This window comes from Biomphalaria glabrata, chromosome 12, assembly GCF_947242115.1.
Source record: "Biomphalaria glabrata chromosome 12, xgBioGlab47.1, whole genome shotgun sequence".
Lineage (NCBI taxonomy): Eukaryota > Metazoa > Mollusca > Gastropoda > Planorbidae > Biomphalaria > Biomphalaria glabrata.
The window spans coordinates 13,721,348-13,747,783 of NC_074722.1; the positions used below are offsets into that span (position 1 = coordinate 13,721,348).

At 34.3% G+C, this 26,436-nt stretch overlaps 2 protein-coding genes across 6 annotated transcripts in view; one reads left to right on the forward strand and one right to left on the reverse strand.

Moving 5' to 3' along the window:
* Positions 1-2,353, reverse strand: part of LOC106075251 (serine/threonine-protein kinase ULK2-like) — a 36,048-nt gene extending 33,695 nt beyond the window's left edge. For 2 of the 3 annotated variants that reach the window (XM_056007161.1, XM_056007159.1), the window contains exon 1: positions 2,117-2,353. The gene's annotated coding sequence lies outside the window, so the exon portion shown is untranslated. The remainder of the gene's footprint in view (positions 1-2,116) is intronic. The other variant, XM_056007160.1, reaches the window with a different exon arrangement.
* A 742-nt stretch (positions 2,354-3,095) lies between these two features.
* LOC106075240 (uncharacterized) overlaps positions 3,096-26,436 on the forward strand; it is a 28,148-nt gene continuing 4,807 nt past the window's right edge. The window contains exons 1-8 of one of the 3 annotated variants that reach the window (XM_056005787.1): positions 3,096-3,324; positions 14,467-16,364; positions 20,530-20,749; positions 21,285-21,439; positions 21,610-21,790; positions 22,909-23,056; positions 23,148-23,215; positions 25,833-25,975. In XM_056005787.1, the coding sequence (XP_055861762.1) occupies positions 14,493-16,364; positions 20,530-20,749; positions 21,285-21,439; positions 21,610-21,790; positions 22,909-23,056; positions 23,148-23,215; positions 25,833-25,975 (2,787 nt within the window). In that variant the 5' untranslated portion in view covers positions 3,096-3,324; positions 14,467-14,492. Of the gene's footprint in view, positions 3,325-14,209; positions 14,322-14,466; positions 16,365-20,529; positions 20,750-21,284; positions 21,440-21,609; positions 21,791-22,908; positions 23,057-23,147; positions 23,216-25,832; positions 25,976-26,436 lie in introns of those variants that run through there. The other 2 variants (XM_056005788.1, XM_056005786.1) reach the window with 2 other exon arrangements.

Here is a 26,436-nt window from a genome sequence, read left to right on the forward strand (position 1 = left end):
GTAAATAGATTTACATCGATATATGCACTAATTGTACCCATTTTAAAAGCTTGATTTTATGACATATATTATAGCTAGATGCTAATAGTATCAATGCCCCACCACAGAGAGTAACACAGTGGAATGTATTCAGTTGTTGTTTCTTTTTCAGATGCCCCATTCTATTAACTTCTGAATTTGCCCCATTCTATTAACTTCTGAATTTGCCCCATTCTATTAACTTCTGAATTATGTGTTATAAACCAATACCTAGCGCATGTGCTTGATGTGAAGAGATATTAATAAAACGAAAGGGCAAAGGGGGAGGTATAGAATGCAGATATGGTATTTTGAAATAAAAATGTCTTGGGCAGGTAAAAAAAAAAGGTCGGGAGGGGTGGGGGAGAGAAACAGTCAAGACACTGTATCCAGAGATCATCAATAATTGATCGACCATTAGAATGTGACGTCAGCCTCAAATACATAGAGTCAGTTGTGTTTCTTGATCTAGACGTGTGGCGCCGGGTCTATAAAATTATTTATATATATAGATATATATATATATATATATATTAATGCGCTACAAAGACACTCCTTTGAAACATCACAAATACACAAAAATAATAACAATAACGCATTTAACCACTCTCTTATTCTGCCTACACCCCCTTACCCGCGCTTCCACTCTCCAACATTCACACTTTTTCAGTGCAAAGTAACAACGTAAATTTCAAGACTCAATCCAAACGCAGCCACCAGACTAACACACAACAAAAAAAAAAATGGTCAGTGATAGCGTAACACACAAGTGTAAACCAGGCCATCAACACAGCCCCAAAACATTGTTCAAGTTGTAGTAAGAACAATGTTGGGGGGAAAGGGGGAGGAGCCATCAGTCGAGTACCTACGGTCAAGCCGCTAATTAGGTCACAAACACTAGGCATGATAGATACGTAGTATATATAGTTATGTTGTTTGTGTGTGTGTGTGACAAATACTAAGCGTGCTCTAAAATACGTTGTTTGTTTTTTTTTGGTCAACCAGGTGGTTTAGGGAGGGCGGATTTATCTACATCTATAGGTAACACAGCTTGCAAGCTACCATAGCTTTTCAGCACCCCCCCCTCCCCGCCCAGATCGAAAAATATCTAGCACTGACTTTTAGGCTGTTACATACACTGAGCGTGCTAGATCGGCGGCTAGTTACGTAGGGCCGCGTACCGTATGTTTTGTTTTTAGGTCAACCAAGTAAACTGTTGTGTCCTGCAATGACTTGGGGAGGGCGGGATTATCTATTGGCTACCAAAGCTTATTAGGCTCTCCCTCAAATAAATAATATCTGGATTTAATTTATTAATGGCCTTATGTCTCAAAATAGCTTAGACCTAAATAAGTACTACGGTAATGCGTTACTGGGCTTAGCACCGTCAGTTTCTAAGCAGAGCTGATCAGTGATAGATTCCTTCGATGTGGACCATTTGAAAATGACTAAAAATCTGTCTTTCTTGACATGGCGTAAAAAGAAAATGATATAAATAAAAAAAATATAGATTATAACACTTTTGAAACACCATACTTTTCACAAAATTTTAGGATTATAACACTTTTAAAACACCATACTTCTCGTGTGTTCGATAAGTTCTTCATATGTTCGATAAGATAAGATAAAGCTAAAAAAGTGTTCGATAATTTAAGCTTTTGAAATCATCAACCTGACCCATTTTAACATCAAATATAAGTTTAACTATGAGTAGTAATAGAATAAAACATGTCTACTTTTTAAGAAAAATGGATGAGGAGTTCACAGATACAATCAGTTTTTTTCTAGGTCTAATTTTTACGGAGATACACAAATTCAAACATAAAAAATGTCGGCGAATGAGCTTAACTTGTTCGATAAACGTAAGTTACTGTAGTCTATAAGTAGTATAAGTCTAATAAGTCTATAGATCTAGATCTAGTTAGTATTAGACTTGTCACTTGTAGTTGTTTTTTTGTTATTAATCTAATAAATTTTATAAATCTAATACTCATAGTGATAGTAGTCATAGATGATAGAGTCTAATTAATTATTAGATGAATAGAATTAATAGATCTAATTAAATTAATTATTAAGTAGATTCTAATTTATAATTTACCTTAGTTACTTAGTACCTTATTAGCTCTAATAAAAAAGCATAACATTTTCAAGGCATTTAGATGTACACGATTATTTTAAATCCAAGAAGAAGCGATATATTATAGTTCATTTAGGATCTAGACATGTATTTAGGTCTAGATATAGATCTATATCTAGAATATAGTCTAGTAACAAGTCAAGAGAATCTCAAGTCATTATAATATGAAAATGTAGCTCCACCTGATTATGTTTGGGTTTAAACCTAATCGCATTGTGTAAGCCTGTGCAATGAGAAAATAGTGCCTTTGCAACAACAATGAACGGCGACCAGAAAAAATATATTTTGATGTGAGTTCAATTAAAAGAAATTAATTTTACAATTATATAAAAAAATAAAACGTTAAGTGAATAAAATAATATGCCAATAAACGACAATATTAAAGAAATTGCAGAATGACTTCTTACTACGCCGATAGATTTGCCAGTAGGCACATCTAAACTTTTCTTGTCATAGCCAATCAAACGATGCTGTAAAACTTTAGTTTATATCTGGACTGCATCTTAATCATACCTACAATAAGATTTATAGATGTATTTACAACTTAACATCATTTTTATACTGGATCTAATACGATACAAGAGTTAGCTCTATATAACATTTCTTAATTATTTGCTTTAGTGTGTTAACCACACAAAAAAAAACACTCAAAATTATTCTTGTTATTCAAAATAAACAACGGAAACTCAAAATTTAATAATTTTTAATACACATAGATCTATTTATTAATTCAAAACAAAACTTTCATTTACTTTACTTTTTTAACAGAAAAAAAGAGAATCTAGATCTATATTTTCAATTTGAATTAATCTTACTCATTATCTTGGTGCTAAAAATGAAAGAATAATTTTATAATTGTTTATTGCATGTAACATAAGGCCTACAGCATCACATTTTTTTTTCATTATTATGACTCGCAATCTGACTGCTTTCCTGGAACAGTATGTTTTGTCTGTTTCGTTTTCTATAACCTTGCTCCATAATTTTAGTTATGTTACAATGTTTTTGCGTCTAATTTTGGCACGTGGTAACGACTGAATACAAGAAATTTGCATTTTATAACATTTCTTTTTGTGATCATTAACACAATATCATATCAGATTTCTTGGATAAAACAGATCTAGGATCTACTTGATAATTCAACGGAGTCTAAGCAACTTATCTAGTGAGTAAGTAAAGCAACACAAGTCAAGTGCTTACGTTACGGTATGAGTTACGAGACAATGTCATGTCACAGTCACAATCAGACATCAAAATGATGATCAATCATAATGACAATCACAATGTTATGAATGTTGAATGATCATAGAAGATACATACAATGAGTGTGTTGTGTGTAGAATCTATGAGAAAGGAGACCTAATCTAGATCTAGTTATCATCAATGAGTCACAAAAGTGACAATGCCAATCATCCAATGGTTCGAACTTCGACATGTCATATATAGATCTAGATCTATAGTAGCTTCTTATATTTTGGACACCCCATCAAATTCTCCTTCAATGAACGGGTCGCTTTTTTTGTTTGTAATTCATTTGTTTTTATGTTTGGAGCAAAAATCAACGTTTCGGGACTGCGCATGTCCAATTTTAGATAAGTTCCGGTAATTTTGTTCCGTTTTTCCAAAGCAGATGGCAGTTTTTTAGATTCTCGGTAACCATGTATGTAAAGCTGTTGTTTTAACCTCCCCCGGCAATTCATACCCATATAAGGGATGAAGGCTATATTATGAGCCTGTTTGATCGTAGGCTGATGGGCATATCAAAATAAGCTTCCAAACATCTTTAGAAAGACATTCCAATCACATTTATACCGTTAGCTGTTAAATAAAATTTAATAAGGGGGTGTACAACGAATAATAATGAATTCAGCTCATTCTCCTTCATTGGACACAGCAAAATCGTAATAAGAAATATTATTGGGATTAATAAATCTATGATTTTTTCAATGAATAAGCTTGACCTAGATCGAGATGTCTATAATATATAATTTATGAATGAAAGAAAAAGTGCGGGCTGCTAATTTGAAGCCAGAGACCATGCCCACTGCAGGTGATCACTCCAGATGAGCTGGCAGTGAGGAGAAGTATACACTCAGCTTGTAGTGTCACAAACTATCCAACAGGCAGTGGAGGGAAGGGGGAGAGTCGAGTCATGAAAAGAATTATAAGCATCTTTGGGAGGGAGGGGGGTGTTAATGTGTCACAAAACGAACATCCAACTTATGAAAACAAGAAGAGGGTCCTTGGATGGCAATTAAAAGAAAGACAGAGGAAATACATGTAGCCATTGTAGCCTAGTTGAAAATATCTTATTAAATTATAATAATTAATTTATCGATATATAATATATATAGATTTATTTCTGTCTGTTTCTACACATAGATTACATAGGTATATAAATAATAAACTATAAACGATATATATATATATATATATATTCTATATAGATCTATATTCTATAATATTATAGAGTTAGAGAGAGACAGAGAGAGAGTATATGAGGAAATAGACTATAAATACATATTGCAAAAGTGAATCTACTTCTTTTAATACAATCTAAAAAAAAATAAGTAACACAGATATAATTTATTAGCAATTACATAGTGGTGTACAATGACGGTGCTCACTGTCCAATTGAGGAGAAAGCCCAAAAACTGCGTTCAATATAGGAGCATGAAGTGACCCACTTTATTTTAAAATAAAATCTTGACTATGAGTGGTAATACAAAGGAATACAGCTATTTTTATAGTCCATTAGTTGCAGAATAAGAATCTGCTTTCAGTTTTTTTGTAAGTTAAACCGTCACCAAATAAAAAAATAAAATAAAAATTTGACCTAGTTCCCGTAAGTCGGTGTTCAGGTATAAGAATCTACTATAGATCTACTATCTTCTAGATCTATACGTCTATACTCTATTAGTCTATAGAAAAGAAAATGATGAACATTGAAGTGTATCAAAATCTAAGGCTAAGGCCTAAGCATTCTTAGATTCTCAGAGAATAACTTGACTAGATCTAGAATCTAGATCATACTCATAAGTAGATCTACTTCTTATAGTCTTATATTTGTACCCCTCTCTAAGTTACTCTAACCTAGGACTAGGACTAGAGGACTAGAGTCTATTTATTATTATTATATTTATTTAAGGTCTAAGAGTAAGAGGCCATGTCACCATGTGAGGCATGTGTTTTCATTTAATTCAGACAAATTTGACCCACATTATTTGATTTCGGACACCATAATAATATAATTTATTTCAGACAGTCTCTATATTTAGGTTAGGCATCAATAAACTCATATTTTAATTCTATATTAATATTAACTAAATTTGAAGATCCCCAGGCATAGCCCCTCACATGAAATCATTAAGATGTTTTCAAATTGTGCATAAATACGAACACAAAAAAGTAAAATACAAACATACTTATTCTACCAAAATTAGGATAGTGACTTCTACACAGACTTTTAGACTTATTTTATGTTTATTAGATCTAGATGTGTGTTGAATGTTTTTGTTTATTAGTTTAATAAATTTCTAATACAGATGATCTTTTGTAGTATAGTACAGGTTTGGATAGCCTTTCTTGCCTAAATATTCTCTCTTATATAAATCTAGATCTAGCTAGGGATTTAACTTCATTCAATGTACCAAGCTCAATCCAAACATTTGCCCATTTGTTCTCTATAAAAAAAAACAATATAAGATCATTAACATTGATGACCAAAACTGGCTGTTTCAAATAAATTTTGGTAAGAAAATTGTAATTTAATTCAAACACCCTATTATTTTTTTGTGTGGAATCAAACAACTTGGCTTATGAATCAAATAAAACAGTTCCAAAAAGAGAATAATTATAAATATTGCCGGGCTCATTAGCATAGACTTAGCCAACCAAAAAATATAGTCTTAACCCTAGAAAGAGGTAAAGTCATCCGGGTAACATAGAAAAAAACAACAACCTGACTTACACATTTGAAATTCTTATTTCTTACAGAAAAAGACAGCTCAATGGAAAGAAATTGGTTCAGAATCATTGGATAATGGACAAGCACATTATACAGCAAGCTAGTTTTATATTAAAATATCAAAATGAAGATTTAATGCCCACATAAACAGCGAGTGTCTGAATTCATGTAATGTCCAGGTTAAATAAACTACTCTAGATCTAGTCATTTTCGTCTAACGAACACCCCACAATCTTTGTTAAAATTAGCCTTTATTTTGATAGCTATGACGAAACTAGTATATTGATTTGTTTATACTCTATTTCTTTATAGTTGAGACTTGAGGCTCATTTAGTTTCGTTTAGATTTATTTTAGGGTTCAAAGAACACTGGTAGGACGATGTCATTTTTTTAATCTTCTAGGACAGAAAGAGGGTAGGTCCAGGGTGAAGGAGATTTAAAAAAAAATTTAGGTACCAGCTAAACAAGATCTAGACTATCTAAAATTCTTCTAAATTAAATATGCCCTAAAACACTCATACGTCATAACCTTTGTGTAAATAGGGGCTGTTCACTAATATTATTTAATCGTTTATTACTATCAATGACATTGACAAACGCTATTTTAATGAACATTGAGCTATTATAGACTTCTGAGGCGGCGCTAGATCTACATTTATTTTACACTTTTTTTTACTATTTTCCACACATCACTAATGCTTTACAAATGTAAGTAAATATACAATTGAAAGTGATATTGCTACTGATAATTAACACTAAAGTCTAAAGCAAAAAATATGCTGAAACAATTAACAAACAAACAAACACAGTGGTAAGCACAACCCTGCTCTCCCTCTCACTTATTCTGTCTCTCCTTGGTGCCCTAATGACTGATAAACCAGGTAGGTACTAAGCATAGTATCATCAGCACAGTATCAGAAAAAAAAATGTAGAGGGAGGGACAATTATTGATTGATCAGGTACCACATTAGGTCACAGTCACTGAGCAGAGTGAGTGGGCTAGACAAGTGGGGTCGTGCAGTTTTTATTTTTTATTAGGGTCAACTAGACCTAGGTAGGCTACAGTACACAGTAGTAGGCTATAGGCATAGGTAAAACTTGTCTAATGCCTGGTTGTGGTGTCAGTTATAAGCAGAGAAGGGACCAATTAAGAGTGGGAAAAGTAACACTAATCTCTCAGTTTTGAGTTTGTTTAAAAAGAAATTGATATTTTAAAAAAAGAAAATTGAAGATAGTATTATTTTAAAAACACATAGCATGAAGTGTTTGTTAGTGTACAGACAATGTTCGTTAGTGTACAGAGCGGGGAATAGTGTTCGTTAATGCTAGCGCTTATGTTTTTTTTTTGTGGCATTTTGACCTAACATTGTTGACAATTGACATGGAGCAAGTGAGAAGAGAGCTTGTCGCTGGCTCAGCTGGGCGAGACACACCCCCAGGTCAAAAGTTGAAATAAATAAGAAATTTAATAGTAGATCTAGTATTAGTGATTTCATTAATATTTATGAACTTCATTTGTTTACAAAGTAAACAATGAAGGAAATAAATTTTTGGGCCTTGAGCTTCAAGAAATGTCAAAGAGTTTTGTACAAAATGGCGACGTTGTGATGGTAGAAAATAACAAAATATTTTAAAAGTGGAATCAAAATCATCCGAAACAATTTTTAAAAAAATGTGCTTTAAAATTTGTGCGCATATGTTTAGTACACAAAAACTATTTGAATATATGCAGAATATTAGGCCTTATATGGCCTGAAGTGGTTTTACATAGATCTCTATCAAGAAATTTCTTTAATTAAAAACTGTAAATCCCATAGCCAGCAATGCTAATCATATTTTCAACTTTTCGATATGACACGCATAAGATAGTGCAATAAAACGTGGTAGAATTATAGCCAGGCATGATATCTAGTGTGACAAAAAATATTAATGTTTAATTGTTTTCCCGGACCCTGTATTGCTAAAAAAACAAAAAAGGGGTATTTTTGATAATAAATTTTAAAAATATAATTAACTTTAAAAAAAAAATCCTAATTTAGCATTAATTAGGCCATTGTCTGAAGTAATCGATAACACAACTTTAAAACCTCTCACATTTCATTCAAAAGTGTAATAAATTTCCAAGTGCAGCCTGTGTGGAAAAAAACATTTAAAAAATGCGATCTCTAAATTATCAGTCGTTTTTTTCGCCTAGCTAATATATATATATATTAGATTATAGATCTATGATCTATGACTTTCAAGTTTGGTGTCATTGTCTTGTTATGTACAAGTCTAAGTCATTCACTCATGCACATTAGTCTCATTCATTGAATGATAGATGATATCATTGAATCCCTGACACCTCACCATAGATAGGGCATAAAAAATGTTTGATATTGTTCATAATCATAAGGCAAAGGCATTCAGTATCTAGAATGTATACACCCTACGACAAACCTTCTTAGCTGTTCACTCAACCATGTTACAACACTGACAACAGGGGTTCTCAACCTGTGTCACAACTCCCTTGGGGGTCAAATGACGATTAGTTTTTATTATTTTAATTAATCTGATTAGCCAAAGTCGCCTAAAACCATTGAAAATATGGATTTTTTTTTATCCTAAAGTGTACAATTTGACATTGTACAAAGTTTTTTCTTTGGAAGTTATTTTTTTTTTAATCATTTTAATTTTCACAGCATAAATATTTTTTAACAATTTAAATTAATGCGTAACGCAACATTTTACTATTGCAGACTCATAGATATCGTTTCTATTTTCTGTGGTGAATTTGTGATGAAATGGAAAAGTTGCTTTGTTATTTAGTTTGTCCTTGTAGTCTGTGTTATTGAAAGTAATATTTTCATTATGGAACAACCCCTGAAAATGGGTCTCGCGCTTAAGAAAATAAAATGTCTTTGTTATGGTCTTACTTCAATAGTTTGAGCAACAATTGAAAACCACCAGTGTGTCTATTTGTAGTGAAATATTTTAAAGGCGATTATTCTTCAATAGCACGTGATGTAGGCCTATAGGAAGTTGGCTCATTTTTGAAACAGTAGAAAATATCTTTGAAAAATATTAGTAGAGAGTCTGCACTGAGTCCAAGTTTGCCAGTATGTTAGTCTGGATTTCAATGCTTGTTATTATTATTATTATTATTATAGCTTTTATATAGCGCTACTTTCATGCTTATAGCATGCTCAGAGCGCTTTTAGTTCAATCAGGGGTGCCACTTTTCCGGAATAACCCGGAAATCCGGGTTTTGAGGGGTCCGATTTTCCCCCCCCCCTCCGGGTTTGCCTTCTACAATTTTGTAAAAATCCAGGGTTTTAGTTGATTTAGATTTTTTGAAATTTCTGGTCATTTTCGCCCGTTAATTTTAGTTTGTTAGTTCCGATCGCGCGAGCCGCCATTTTTAAACAAAATCGACCAGTCTCATATCTCGCTATTCGCGAGACTTTCACTTTGCATGCGCACTAAGCTTTATTTACCGGTACAGTATTTTTTTTTTAAGTGACAAAAAAGTGTAAACATTCTAGATCTAGATCTATAAAGAATTTCTAGATCTACGGAACGCGCCTCGAATCGGCTCGATTTAGAGTCTAGATCTATTTCTATGATCAATCTAGATCTGATCTAGACTGTAAAGTCTTGTATTTAGTATAGATATAGTCTAGATCTACTCGCGTACCTAGCGGCTAGTCCTAGATCTAGAAATAGAAAGAAAAAAAAATTCACGAGTGAGAAAATTATTTTTTTTTCCGTGTTTTATATTTTCAAATTTGTATAAGTTCCATATAGACATAGAGCCTTAGCCTATGTCAAGAGTATTATATAAGTAGGATCTAGATTTAGGATATTTATATCTTTTTTAGATCAGAACTAGAATCAATGATTGAAGAATTAAATTAGTAAGTTTGCGTTCGCCTGAAGGCTAGAAAAAATAGATCGACTGGTCAATAGATTTATAGTTTTTTTTTTATACAAATAAATTATAATTATGTATAGGCAGTCCAGCACATTCTAGCCATCTAGGTCTACATATTTAAATACTAGAAACTAAATCTTAATGTTCATTTTGGAGTAGATCTGTACTAAATCTCAAAATCAATTTTATCTTGTTGCAATAGATTTACAGGTCCATGCATCTACATTGATGGAATCAGTTTTATCAATGTTGATTAAAGTAGGCTGCTTCAAAGGAATAATGAGTGAAAAAATGTTAAGAGAGAAACATCATTTAAAATAACTGTGTGTTGGGGGGGGGGTTACAAACATTGTTAATTTAAAATTGTACTAAATCCTCTTAACTTGTATTACAAGCTTTATCAATAAATACACACAAACTCTATTTATTATAATGATAGGCTTACTAATTACATATTTAAAACATGGGGGGCATATTATGATACAGATCTAGGTAGTAATTTAGTACTGTTCTTCTTTCGTAAAATTTTGGTGCTTAAATTGTATATGCGGTACTTTTCAGGGTTGGTAAAGTTTGGGGTTTATGATTTCAGGGTTTGTAAAATTTGGAAATTCTGGTTTCAGGGTTTACTTGGTCTCATGGGTGGCACCCCTGAGTTCAATCTCATTTGTGGATCAGTTGGGGGGTGGGGGAAGGGGTATCTAGGAGTTGGTTTTCCGTGCTGCCTTTAGGCGCTCAGTAAACACAACTCTGCCTGAGTCGGGTGTCGAACCTCGAGCCTTCTATGTAGCCAAGCCAAGTTCAAGCGCACTTGGCCTCTCCATCACGCTTCCCACTGAATATGTTACCAAAAGTAATCGGAACCTAGTGTATCAGCTGTATGATTCATGGATGAATATTAGTAGCGAAGACACTTCCACAAGATTTTGAAGAGGAAATGAAAGTCACTGCAAGGATCAAATGGAACATGATTTTTCTTTTTAAAAAAATAGGATCCTTCTAAATGAAGCTTCAAATAAAAGAAAACAACAAAATTGGACGAAAATAATATTTACATGTTGCCAATCTTATTTGCCCTATAAGAGGAAAACGACACTTTTCCTGACAAATGGATGAAATGACAATTTCGTGAACGAAAATTTGTGCATGCATGTGGACAAAGTTTTATCATACGTCCAAATCTACCCGATACACCATTTGCACTTGCCAGAAATCCAAGGTTTAAGATGTTAAGGAGACACAGGAGTTTATTGAATTTATTAATAGTGATATTAGTTACACCAATCTAGATCAAGTGTTTGCAGTCATGTCCATGTTTCGCCATATTCTACCATTTCCTATAATATACTTTTGCGAATCATGAGTTTTCCAGCCTGTATAGATACAGAAAAAGACTTGATGCAAAAAATGACATTGGTTGTGATTTTATAAAGACTGCCCTAAGAATTCCTGATCTGGTGAAACTTAATTAGCCTCAGACTGGCAACAATATTATTATAATTTTATTAATTTTGTCTGTTAATATAAATTACCCATTAGAGCTCAGTCATGCTTTTCAAATAGCCACACAAGAGTACAACATAAATATGGTGAATAAGAAATAGGATAGTAAATAAATGTACATCACACAGATGAAATTTTGTTTGTAAATTAAAAATGATGAGAAATACTTATTTCAAGGTGTAACAATCATTTCTAGTTGAGTGCTAGATGTAAAGATGTCTAAAAGAAATGTTATGATGCGATTGTGTTGATCAGACAGTGGGTTTTTGATGTTAGAATTTAGTGTGTAGATTTCTATTTTTAAACAATTACTGAACACTCAACAATATCGTTGTAAATGCAGGAGATTCAAATGTAAATTATTAATTCAAACAATGAAGATGCTTCAATAATGAATACAAAGCTTTAATTCTGGAAGTAGGAATCATTTTAATAAAATATACACATTACATTTTTACAATACAATTTAATTATGCAAGTAAACTTTCTTCATTCAAGATCTCAACTACAACTGACTTTCCCTGTCCTTTCAAAAACTACCTCATACTATATTTAGAAACAATCAACCTGGAATTACATTCCCCTCTTCTCTTCCAAGAACTCGTCGACAAAGTAACAGACCTTGCTCTGCATACATTTGCAGAAATCTAAAAAAAAAACTTAATGCAATAGCTACTTTATGCTATGTGCACCAGGATATATGATATTCTTTCTTGATAAAGCTTAAAACTTTGGCAATGTATATCAGATATTTACATTTGGATTACTATTTTATAACATGATCAAAAGCAGTTACTTAGGCTTATGAAATAAATAGAATTTTTGCAATTGGGATCTCTGCTGAGTGGATATTCGTAAAAGGAGGTTGTTGAGCTTAAAAGGTTGAGAACCGCTGATGTACAACAGTTAAGGTCAGCTTGTTTGTTCATACACAGTCACACACAATACACTCAAAACAAAAACACTATCACAATACTTCACAGTACACCTTGCAATTCTTAATTTTGACTTAGAAAACCTGGGGGAAAGCTTGAAAAGCATACAAATTAGCTATGAATATGAACCCTGAAAAACTGTCTGCCTGGTCGTGCGGTTTGTGCGCTGGACTGTCGTTCGGATTTATCGACGGTCGAGAGTTCAAACCTTGCCCGCTCCCATCCCCCGTCGTCCAGCGGGAGGTTTGGACTAGGAAGTAAACTATCTTCAACTCTGAAGGAACATCCGAAACATGTAAAACATTTTACAAACATTCAAGTTTAGAAAGCAGTTTTCCTTTCAATACTTATTAATTTAAATCCTGAGAACACCAAGTGAATAGATTTGTAATAGAAAAAAATGTATGTTTAAATTTTATTGACATTTTTTAAACAGGTATGAATAGTCTATTAAAATGGGTGTATATGTTTTTTTATGATACATATTTGATGGTTATTTGTGTAGTTATCTTGGGACCAAAAGAGTAAAATTAGACAGGAAATACGACATGTTTAAGGCGCTAAGAGTAGAAGACTCGACAGGCATTATTCCCCTGTAAATAAAGATTACTAAGCGTTATTCCAGTGCCTGAAAAGCCGTGTAGCTGTGCGGACTCTCTTGTGTGTTGATGGAGCATAATAGCTTGTTATGTTTAATAAAGAGAGTTGGAAAAACCTTTTGCATTTAGATAAAAATTTATACAAATTAAATAAGCGTTCATGTTTCTAAAACTTTTTGAGCTTGTATGTGAAAATGTATCCCTAAAAAGTGTTTACAAAATATCACACCTGTATGGAGTTTATTTATTTTGTGATCACAAATGATCAAATCACTGTGGTGGAGGCTGTTCAGGCCTGAGCAAGCAATTATAGCACAGTGCAGGACAGGCCACTGTCCTGTTGGCTCATATTTCTCCGGCTATGGCCAAATTTTGATTCAATGTGTCCCCACTGCAGGGATGAAGAGGGAACCATGTCTCATATTCTTTTTCATTGCCTCAGACCTGATGATCTCTGTCTCGACAGGTCTGAGAAACCAAAAATTCTTGACCTGAATGGTGACACTACCCAAGGTTTCTGTCCAGGGCTTTTGCAAGAGAGGATTTGAGCCTCTCAAGCCCTCACTCAGAGTTTGATGATTATCAAATCACATTTCACTTTGTTTCTGGTCATTATTTTTCCTGTTGTTTTCTTAGATGGAGCTATTGATTTTAGTAATTAGTTTTTTTTAGATAAGTTGATATCTACATAATGTTTTTCGTATATATTAATCTACAAGGATTTTTTTTTTTAGATGCCACCAATGTTGTTTTGTAAGTCTTCAGTAAGAAAAGAAAACAAGATTTTGCTGATTAACACACTTTATATCCTTAGCTTAGGGATTTGTTGTGATCTTTAATGTTTGCGATTAATGGACTTGGTTTGTCGAGTTAATATTTTTTTCTTCAATGTTTCTATTTATATCTAAATAACTGTAATTTGAAAGTTGAAAAGAATGCACATTAAGCCAAGCCTTTGAAAGACAATATTTTTGTTTAAGGGACAGACTATTTGATTGATCATTGGTCCATCTCTCTGCTCTAGGCCCCTTCCCATCTCTTGTTCTAGTTGTCAGGCTAACCTTACTAAGTGTGTCAGCTTGTATTAGCCTGAAGACAGAATGTTAAGACAGGGTGAGGGTTGGACTGTATAAAAGTGTTAAAATGTTTAAAAATCAACAGTTCAAGCTGTGGCTATGTTAACATTGTAGTGCTTACTTGTTGCAACTGTTTTGGAATACTAGTGAATCAAAGAAAATGGCTTACCTGTGTATGACTTTTGTTAATTTTTTACTCTGTGATTGTTTTTTTTGTTTTTTTTGTTTTTCACTATGATTTAGTTTTACATATAATTAAATTAAAAAAAATTCTCTTTGCTTTTATCACATTTGTTGTTTTATTCTTTTTCTTTTTAGGTTGGATATTTCATGAGCTTTTTGACATGATGAGGGACTTACGGATTCCTATCGTATTGGTGATTCCAGTGTCTATTGCACTTATTGGAGTTTTGTGGATCTTAAAAAAAAGATCAGGGCCTAAAGGCGATAGCAGGAAAAAGTTGGCTAAACCTAAGGCAGAGGCAGCTAGCACCGAGAAAACTGTAGAACAAACTAAGCAAATCGACAATGAAGGCATTACAGTTACTCAGCGCAAAATACCAGAGACACTTGCCAGAGATCGCGGAAGTGCAGATTTAAATTGTACTGGTCCTGACATTATTGCTGGTGCTGATACAAGGGAGATATCTGGTGGTGCTAAGGACATCAGTGAGGCAGTTGAACAAAAGCCTTTAGATCATGAGATACATGCAATCACATCAATAAGAATTAATAGTAGAGACTGCAAACAAATTAGTTTGTCTGAGAAAGAAAGACCTAAGTCACCATTGGAAGACAGAACACAAAATAATAGTTTTTTGGATATTGTTGAACTACAAAACTTTCAATTAGAAAATTTACTATCAGGTGCAAAGGACTCATTGACCAATCCAGAAACTGTGCTACCAGAAATATCACATAGACACTCAGAATCATTGGATCTACAGCCTGATACAGTATCAGATTCTAAAGCAGTCACTGTTTCAGAGGACTTGAAGTCTGATTCAGACAATGCTCTAATAAATACACAAGAAGTTTTTGAACTTGCTCGCGAGTCAGATCCAAACATTTCACAAAGCACTGCAGTAGTATGTGAACCTGCAAGTGAATTGAAAAGCTACAAAGACATAGAGCTAGATGAACTCAAAGATTCTTCAATTTTCAGCGATGATATTGAGAATAAAGAGAACATGGTTGATGATATTGAGAATAAAGAGAATATTGTTACAGGAAAACCTTTAGAAGATGCTTTGAATTTTTCTCACATCCCTCAAGATAAGTTGTCAGCTGTTTTGTCCTTTGAAGAAATTGAGACCCAGTCCCAGCCTGTTCAGCAGTCCACTCCTGTCCCAAAAGCCAGGGAATCAGCCGCTTGTCTCAGCTCTGAAAGAACTTCTGAATATAAGGTTGTAGAAGAAGTGCTTTTATGCAAGGATCAGGACTCTGGTCATGACGTATCACCTCTTGTAGGTCAGAAAGTTGAATCAGGTCATGATCTAGTTCTGATTTCTACTGGTGCATCTACTGAGCTCATGGCATTTCATGTTAACACTTTGAGTGAAAATGTCAGTCCGAATTATTTTAAAAATCCTGTAAATTCATGTGATAATCCGGCAGTGTCAGATGTGGAGGATGTTAGTCATTTAGATTCATTAGAGCTAGCAATATGTGACCAGTCCAGTTTTCCTGCATGTCTTTCCTCCACAAAAGATGTAACATCAGACAGTCTTCTTATTGATAGTGTTTCAACTGGTGAAGTACACACTACCAACGAAAACTGGTGTGACACTGACCACAGTTCATTTGAAGATTTGCTAGCTATACGTGACACCAGCAAGGGAACATTACCATGTGAAAGATACAGTGCCAGATCCTTGTCGCCACCAACCCTTGCTTCCACATTTAACTTACAGAACTTATCCACCCTAGATCCCTGTACAGACTATAAGATCAACTGGAGTAGTGAAACAACAGCAGATGAACCCCTTCTCACAGACTCTGTGATAACAGTCTCAGATTCCAGTTTTTCTTCCATTCAGCCCTTACCAGAGAACATGAGTCTGTCTCAGGGATTAATCTCTCCAGATCTTGGAGTTGAGACCAGTGAGCTGTTACAGCCTATTGATATAGTAGATAACAATAACTTGGCATCCAATGAGCACAAACCTGGATCTCCTACCAAATCAAGCTCTCCCATGTGTGATAATAACAGTGAGGTAATTTATTAAAACTTAATTAGCTCAATTTGATCTAATTTACTTTAAATATCCATTGGTTTACTACCCTTTCTTTATTTTTTTTCTTTTAATTTTTTAGACTACATAGTAATCCAACTTTAAAGCTATGGTGGTTAAATAAAACATTGGATCACTGAATGAAACTTTAAATTGTACTTTAATTGGTTTAAAAAACAAAGCAATATTATACATAGTGTGAACAGGCAGAGTAGTCTCTCAGAATACATTAATTCAGAATAATAGAATGTATTGAAATATAAGATTAATCATTTCACTGCAACCACCTATTGATCTCTAAACATTTCTTCCCTTTTAGACCAATATTTATATTCCTGGTGTTTCTTGGCTTGCAACAGCTCTAGGTTGCTCTGTTATATTCCTGGTGTTTCTAGGCTTGCAACAGCTCTAGGTTGCTCTGTTATATTCCTGGTGTTTCTAGGCTTGCAACAGCTCTAGGTTGCTCTGTTATATTCCTGGTGTTTCTAGGCTTGCAACAGCTCTAGGTTGCTCTGTTATATTCCTGGTGTTTCTAGGCTTGCAACAGCTCTAGATTGCTCTATTATATTCCTGGTGTTTCTAGGCTTGCAACAGCTCTAGGTTGCTCTGTTATATTCCTGGTGTTTCTAGGCTTGCAACAGCTCTAGGTTGCTCTATTTCATTGATGTGGAAATTCTCCAGCTATGCTAGTACACTTGCTGAGTACTGCCATCATAAGTAATAATCAATAGTAAAATCAAAGTACTAAATAAGAAACTTCTAATCCTATAGTAAAATGTTTGACTTATATGATGTACAAATGTAAACTAATTATATCACAATGGCCTGGTTTGTTTTATTTTCGTAAGGTGTCATTGTAATTTACATTTATTTGTAGAAAGGTCTTCAATGTAGGGTTACCAGACACCTACATACCCAGATAAGGACCCAGGGAAAAGCTTTACAAAGGAGAACATTAAAGAGACAAATTAAACCTTTAAAATTGGATTATATTTAGTTGATTAAACATAGTAAATGAAATGCAACTTTATTACATGTTTCTCAGTTTTTGCTGTAGGTTATCATTCTCTCTCCATACAGGACATTTTTTTCAATGTAATTTTTGAGAAAAGTACCTCTCACTGAATTAAGGTTTAGTGTCTCTCTTTTATCCACTGCGCATTTATCGATGAAAATACTCTTAAACGTTGACCAGGATATACATAAAAAGAAAAATTCACACATTTTGGGTCTAATTAACAATAATTAGGATAGCATTGTATATATGCACAGCATTTCAGGGATATGTTTGTCATCCTTCCTTCAGATGTGACTAAGCCATCACAGGCTGCATAGTCCAGGATTCTGCAGGGAAGACATGTTCGAGCAAGTGTCACATACTTTTTTTGCTGTGTGCATTTCTCATGCCACTCATACCAAAAAAAAATTATTACATTGTCATTGCAGTAAACAACAGTGAAAAAGCCAAACATTTTTACACTTAAGCTATTGCTGGATGAATGACATGACCTCAAAAAGGAGGACATAGCCTGCTTTTGCCAGATATCTGGTTGCCCTCCTTAAAAAAAGTTAGGCTGCCCCTTGCTTATTTCAGCCTTGGCTGAGCACCAACCACGTACTAGACTTTTTGTTTTCAGTTGTTGGATACGGATGACAAAGTGCTCCATTTTTTAACTGTCTGTGCCTAGTACTATAAAAGGCAAATTTATATATATTGTTACGAATCTCACTATAAAGGCTCTCTGCAAACTGCACCATACACCACCAACTTAAAGAACTTGACAACTTAGGGCTCCTAAGTAACGTAACGCTATAATAGCTGAATAAACAACAGCCAATACTGTACAATTGGCAACACGTACACTGTACAAATATCTCTCCGATAACACCGTTCCGCCGTATCAACTCTTGCACTGGCCTCTCCGTCTCGCTCCGGGCTTGCACTGGGTTCAACAGTTCAGGACTGACTTCACACACTAGGCTCGTTGTGTCGGGCTCGATCGCAGACCAAGATCAAGATGCCAGTTGTCTCAACTGTACTTGACAGTACTCTGCACTGAACCGTCGTAATGCTCCGTACAGAACCACACCGTTAAACTGTGCTGTAGTCGACCGTGTTCTGAGCCCTGTCGTGAACCTTCTCTCGTGAACCTTGCTGTATTGAGCCCCTTTTTTCAACCGTCTTGACCGCGACACCTCCACTCTTTATATAGGGTCCCTACTGGCCTTCTAGAACCGGACGGAACATCGCTCGACGTTTCTAGCCTCGTCACATGACTGCATCCCTCGTGACGCTTCTGAGCTCTGTTCACGACGTCGATCCTTCCCGAACCATCAAGTTGACACTCGTCTCAGCGATTGACCGCTCGTCTAGCGCTGGCCTGGGGCAATTTGCGTCAGCTGACTACACTCACACCACTACCCCCATCTGTGCCACCACCAGGTTTATAACAATATATATATTATATATATATATGTAAACTTACTGTTTGCTCTGAAATAAGGATTAAATACTACCTTAATGAAAAGGCTTTGAGGCAATCATCATTGTTACCATGCAAATCAATTAAAACACTCTTCCTTCTTGAGCACATCTCTTTCTTAAAATGCTCATGTCTTGTCTGTCATATTATTAACTTTTTTCTGTGTGAGGCACTTTTTTTCTTGAGCTTGACACTTCTTTAAAGAGCTTTAATGCTGGGTATTTATTCTCTTATTACCAAAAACACTAACCATGAGTATATTACTGAGCATTAAGAGAAAACTAAGAATCAACTTACTAAGAAAAAAAGTTTCTTTTTCATAAACACAATAAACTATTACACCCATTTTGAGCATAAAAAAATATTTTAAAATTTTTTGAGATGGAAATGTGACAGCTATATAGACATGCACAATAGAAGTAGCTTTTCTGTATGGGTTCATACAAATTGAAAGTAAATGTAATAAAAGATTTCTTTTACAACTTAAAATAAAGCTGAAGCAAGAATATTTTTTTAAACATTTTTTTTAGACAATTCCTCCTTTATACATCTTAATAGAGAGATTATTTTGCTCTTAAAAAACTAATGAATGTTAGATTTTCAAAAGAAATAATATTTTTACCCTGCCTCCCTTCCTGAGTAAAAATCCTTGTTCAATCTACTAGACTTTATAATGATTGGCCTATAGATCTGGACTGAGAAGATAATGTGCAAAATGTTTATGAACTCTTTAATGAATGAGATGCTACAGAAAATTCCTAGGTGTCATTGCAAAGACCACATCACAAACCAAGAGATTAGAGACAGGATTATTGCAGCGATTGGACCACACGATGACCTAACTACTTAAAAATAACAACAAAAAAACTAATTTCTATTGCCATATTACAAGTCCCTATGGCTCCCAAAGAGTTTCCTTCAGGGAAAATACAACATAAAGGAATGGAGAGGGATGATCAACAGATCTTTTGCGGTCCAAGATATGTCAGGTGATTGAATGTGACCTATAATGCGGAAATACCCGAAGACATAATCTGTTCAAGATAAAGATCTTCTAGTTCTAAAATTTAATATTTTTTTTATCCCAGTGTAACCAACGAGCTAGTAATTCTTCCTAGAAAATCGTTAATAGCCGTTTTTCGTTTTCGAGAACCATGTCCAGGTTCCTTTTGTTTCCATAAATGTGTGATCTGAATAGAGAAATTGTAAAACACTTGTTTCCTTTTTATGCTTAATATTATGTATATATATATATATATGTATGTGTGTGTATATATATATATATATATATATATTACATATCCATGCACACAACATTCATGTTTTAGACATAAGAAAAGAAGGAGCTTAAATCTTGGCTCGAGGCAAAATTTAGTGTATCATCAATGAAATGTTACTCAGTGTGACTAATTTGACAATTTAAGTTTTTATGGCCACTGTCACTATATGTTTTGGACAGAATTTTAAAGTTTACATCCTTGACTAGTAATAATTCCTATCAACTAATAACTTAAAATTAGGTTGTGGGAAATCAATGATATATTATTATTTCTATAATATTCTGATGCAACTAATACTAGTTATACTGTTAGATCTAATGTAACCATTATTTGATTAAGCAATTATAATTTAGAGTTTTAATGTCAAAGTCTTGTTTTGTGCAGGGCTCTAATGACAGTGGACGTGGGGGAAGTGAGCATGATGTTGCTGGACACTCTGGTGAAACTCTCGTCCACTTTGATTTCAATATGCCCTCTGAACTGTGTGGCCGCTTCATTGGGAAGCAAGGCAAGAACATCAACTTCCTGAAAAGCAAAACTGGAGCAAATGTCTCACTGATCAATAATCCATACACTGCAGAATATCAAATTTGTCAGGTTGTAGGTATGTGATTCCATTCTATAAACAGTCTAGTGCAAGTAGTAAAGTACAGCACCCTTTTCTGACCTTACAATCTAAAGGTCACTTGTTTCAGTGGCCCACTGTTAACATTGGTGTCTTTAATTTTTCCAAACTAATATCAGTGACCCATTAGAGTAGTGTGGACTCAGAGAGGCCCTAATGACCTCAAAATTAAAAATGTCAGGATTCGAACCCAGAACTCCTCAGTTGTGAAGCAAAGCACTTCACCACTCAGCCACTGTGCCCCAAGTTTTAGCTTTTTTAATGTTGTCAAATCTATTTAATAGAGATTAAAAATGATGCATACTTAATAAATATTTATTCATATAACTAGTAGGATCCTAAGTACTGCTGTTGTGATCTTGCTGTATATATATAGAGAGAGAAAGAAAGCCATCCCTATTGTGTAAATAATACTTGCCCAGTTTGTTGTTTTCTTGGCTTCTGGTTATAGTTCTACTATTTTATATTAAGTTACGGATAGTTTGATAATCATTATATATTTACTATTTGAAAGGTACACAATTGGAAGTAGATGATGCACTTGCCATGATCAGAAGAAAATTTCCACTCAATGAATTTCCTCTTCTAACAATGCTGCCAATTAATGTGAACCCTGTGGTCCCAGCACCAATAGTAGAACATCCACTTATTGTTCCAGAAGTAATGCAGGTATTTATTTTATTTATTTGTCCTAATGACTTAATAAAACAAATTATATTTGTTTTATCATTACTATAAAATTTAAAAACTAAGATATAATTTCTAAATAGTTTGTTGACCATCACATTTTATCTAATGTGTACATGCTCCAACACTTTCTGTTTCTATTTTCTTTACAGCTCAGCTTGCCAGAGGGAGTTTCTGTGGAGGTTTTTGTCTCAGCTATTGTGGATGCTGGTCACATATTTGTACAACAGCCAACTCATCGTTCTTTTATGTCTCTGGAGAAACTGACCTACTTTTTAAACACTGTGTATGGTCAAGATCCAAATGTTCCATGTGTTCCAACCCCAGTTGAATGTAAGTTATAACTTTTAAAAAAAAAAAAATTGCTACTCTGGAAGTAATTTCAATTCATTTTTTTATATTATTTTGCCTTTGTAATATTGTTTGACTTTAGAAAAAAATAGTTGAATCTATATACATATATATATATATATATATATATATATATATATATATATATATATATATATACAATCTGCTAAACAAAACTTGTAAAGAAAATGTATAAGCAATATTTGATATACTTGTATATTAAAATATGTACATATGTTAATATTTGTTAGATAATGAACACATGAACATATTTGTATATTTGTTGGATATGAACACAGGAACAACTTACAACATTGGTACAGATTGCAGCTTCATTCCAGTCTTCCAACCAATGTACAGCTATTTAGTTTGCATTTAGAAATCATAAAAAGTTTACAGCAATAGTGATCATACTATACATTTAACCAATTTAAGTCAATACTGATCAATCTATGCAGGGCACTACATTCAGTATGTACTGGTCTGTCAAGCAATCATTCTTATTTTTAGATATTCCATATTCTGACAATTCAGTTAAACAAAGTATCATTTTAACTGCACTCATATTTGTGTACCCTGCAACCTGTTTTGTGTTAACAGCGTAAATTCAGAACATGCTTCTTGATACATTTAGTCAATGAAAAGGATAGATAATTAGTAATAACTAAATAAATAGTTTAAGTACACATATGTTGGTCCACAATAAAGAATTTGTCAAGAGCTCATTTCTAACTAGACAATTTTTTTTATTAACTGTGTTTTTTTTTTAGTTAAAAAAAAACATATCCTGTTACATTGTTACAGTAAAACAAATAAAAAAACAAACAAATAATTAAAATAATATACTATAAATACACTTATTGCTTTCCTGTGATTATTTGATGACCTATTGGCAGGATGTTTATGCTTCAAGGAAAACAAATGTTTATATATTGTCATTGAGTTATTTGTAAAATCTTAATATGGTCATCATCAAGGTTTTATTTTAGTGATATGACAGTGCTGAAGATTAAAAAAAAAACTAGCTTTGATATTTATTGTAAGAGACATTGTCATCCTAAACATTGTTAGATAGTTAAAATTATTTTTTGTTTCCACAGATGGTATAATTTGTGTTTGTGAAAATGATGGCTGTTGGTACAGAGCTATGATTATGAGCCCTGAGAATGAGGATGGGGAGACGCAAGTGAAGTTTGTTGACTATGGAGGTTACGCTGTTATGCCAGTATCTAGTCTGAAACAGATCAGGTTAGTTTTGTGTATGTAGGTCTCCCTATAGTTAGCTTGTTGTATTTGTATACTTTTTTCTTCAACTCTTTTTTTTTTTTTTTCTACACAGGACAGATTTTATGTCTCTGCCTTTTCAGGCGGTGGAATGTTTTATGGCAAACATAACACCAAATCAAGGTTTGCCTTTTTTTTTTCAGTGTTAATTTTTGCTAGATTTGAATGTAGTAACATATTACATTTGTCTGTGTCACAGGTTTTCTTGTTGTTGCTGAAGGTGCTAATGTAGTTCTGAGAAGTGCTAAAGTATAGATGTTTATCTCTAGATCTAAATGCTATCTTATAAATTCACTGAATGAAGATCCTTTTAAATCAAATACAGAAACTTTAATTCAAAACTAGGAATCACTGCAATGTACAGTATTTACAATAGTAAACTGTATCAAAATAAAATATTCAAATTCACTACTAGATTTAATACAAATAAAAGACTGATCTCTACCAATTCTAACATAAAACTAAAGTATGTCTTATCTCTACAAGATTTACATTTCAGACTGAAGTTTCCCCATGGCGTCCTTTTCTGACCTCTAATTTGACATGGCTTAACCAATCAAATTATTTTCTTCAACCAATCAAAATCACTTCCTGAGGTGTCACTACTTGTCCCGTCCTTGGCATAGTTTATTATTTAATATTTTAAATTAATATGTGACAGTCTGTTTGTGCTTCGGTCACAGTGTCTCAAAAATTAAACAAGTACTTATAAAATCAGTTATCATCCTCATCATTCCTGGTGCTCTCAATAGGTTCAATATTTTTTTTTATTCAGTTAAAATTTTGTCCTTCAACATGCAAGGGCTGCTTACAAGTTATCTTGACCTCATAATAAAACCTGTACACAAAAGCCAAGCTCTTAGGCAAATGATATGTTAATTGGCTCTTTGATAGAGATCTCTGTTAAGGATATTAAAGGAGCTGAGACCATATATTTGTAGCATTCATCATCAAACTCCATTTGGGTAAGGGCTTGAGAGGCTCAAATCCTCTCTTGAAAAAGCCCTGGACAGAAACCCTGCTGTCTTGCGTAGTGCATAAATGTCGCCATGCAGGTCGAGAATTTTGGGTTTCCCAGACCTGTCGAGGCGAAGATCAGCAAGTCTGGGGCAGTCAAACAGAATATGAGGCACTGTTTCCTCTTCTTCTCCGCAGTGGGGGCACCGTCAATCAAAATTTGGCCATAGCCGTGAGAAATATGAGCCAACAGGACAATGGCCTGTCCTGCACTGTGCTATAATAGCTTGCTCAGGCCTGGACAGCCTCCACCATGGGGAAGTGCGGTCAGGGTTCCTCATGCGGCGCTCCCAGACTCCAATGGCTTTTTGGGACTTGTCCCAGCACTCAAACCAACTTTTCCATTTCTGTTTTTTGAATTATAGCCAGGGCTTGATGAAAGCTTACAGCCTTTTCAGTGGGTGGAATTTGCCCTCCCTGGTGGGCCAAAGAGTCTGCAATTGTGTTGCCAGTCACACCTATGTGACTCGGTACCCAGTGCATTATTACAGGGGTGCCATAACATTCTTTAATGTTATGTGAAGCCATTATGACAGTGTTGATATTAGGGGGCCATGGTCCGGGGCTTTGCAAAGCCTGTAGTACAGATTTTGAGTCAGTGACCTCAACAATCTGTGTTGCCCTCAAATGTCTCTCACCGAGTTGAGAGTCAATGACTTTTAAGGCTTCACAAACTGCCATGGTCTCCGCATCAAAACTGCAAACACTAGCACATGGTCCAAAGATTTTGACTGAGTAATAGCCAAGAAAGTCGATGTAGGCTCCATAGCCTGCTCTTCCAGAAACTATTGATGCCAACCCATCAGTGTATGCAAAAATAGCACTGGGCTTGAAGGTATTAATGGTCTCCAGAGCTAGGATTTGAAGGTCTTTAGATGAACAACTTAGCTTAGTGGCATTAGGGTCTACTAGTTTCAATTGTATGTCTGGGGTCGTTGGGCGACACCAAGGGGGAAAGGGATGCGTTGAATGTTTTGACGGTTGGTGGAGAGGCCAGCTTTATCAGTCTACTGGCGTGGTGCATAAAAGACTGCATCTGGATAAGTCTTCTGCATCTCCAACCATCCACTAGTTTTCTAGCTGGGAAGTATTCATCTAGCCTTTTGTACCGCTCATAGCAGGTCAGTACTGACCTTTCCCTCCTAAGGTTTAGTGGACCTATATTAGCCATTATTTCAGCCGCATTCACTGGACTTGTCCTAAAGGTTCCACAGACAAATCTTAGTGCTTGGGACTGTATTTTATCAAGTTGTTCAAGAGCAGTCTTAGAGCCATAAATTTGCACAGGTAGGCTGTAGTCTATCTGTGACCGAACTGCAGCATTAGAGGAGTGAAATGTTACCAAACCCTTTTGTCAACTGTTGATGAACAGCTTATGCTGAAAGTGTGGTAAAAGAAGTGGCAAAATCATTTTGTAATATAGCATACATCAAAATGTACTTCCATTTTTTTCTCTATTATTATTTCTATTTTATAATTACACACATTTGCCTTTCGAACACAGATATTAGCAACAAGGGGAACTAAATACTTTTTGCTGAGGTAATTCTGTGGGGGGGTCAAAGCTATACAAAAGTTACCTCCCCTTAAGGCATTGAACTTGTACTATTAAATTGCTTTCTTTTGCTTGGAATAATAAGCTGTAAATGAACTTGTTAAATCTTGATTAAAATGGTTAAAATCTTGATTAAAATGGTTAATACACATTTGTTTTCATGTTTAGGTGAGGCTTTCTTTAGTGAGGAAGCCACCATGACATTAAGCTCAATGACTGAGTACAAACTGCTACAGTGCCAGGTGGTAGCACGCACAGAGAATGGAATTCCATACATCCACCTCTACCAAATAAACCCTGAGAGCAATAGTGTAAGTAAAATCTTAATCTTGTGTAATTGTGGTTGTTTTAATAAAGTGTACATCTTTGCTGTGCTTTAGATGAAAGCTGTAAATATCATTGCTTCTGTCTCAATGTTTTATGTCAGCCTTTTTTAAAACAAATGCATATTAATTTATGGCTTTGTCTTGATTGATGGTGAATCACTTGGCACTGAATGCCTTTTATTTGAACAAAAATAACATGGAAAAACTCTCACAAAAAATTGAGAGAAAAACTTGTAAGGCAATGCAGAATGTTTACCACCATATTAGCACCTAGCCTTTAAGAGATAAATATATCTAGCATTATTGCTGAACATTTTGAAAAAGCCCTGAGCATTGCTCCTCATCTGGCCGCTTTTGCTGAAGAACTGGAGATTAATAAGTTTTATTACAATTGCCTGTTAAAGTATTTTAGTGGGCCCACAAACAGCTTAATTAACTAATGAAAC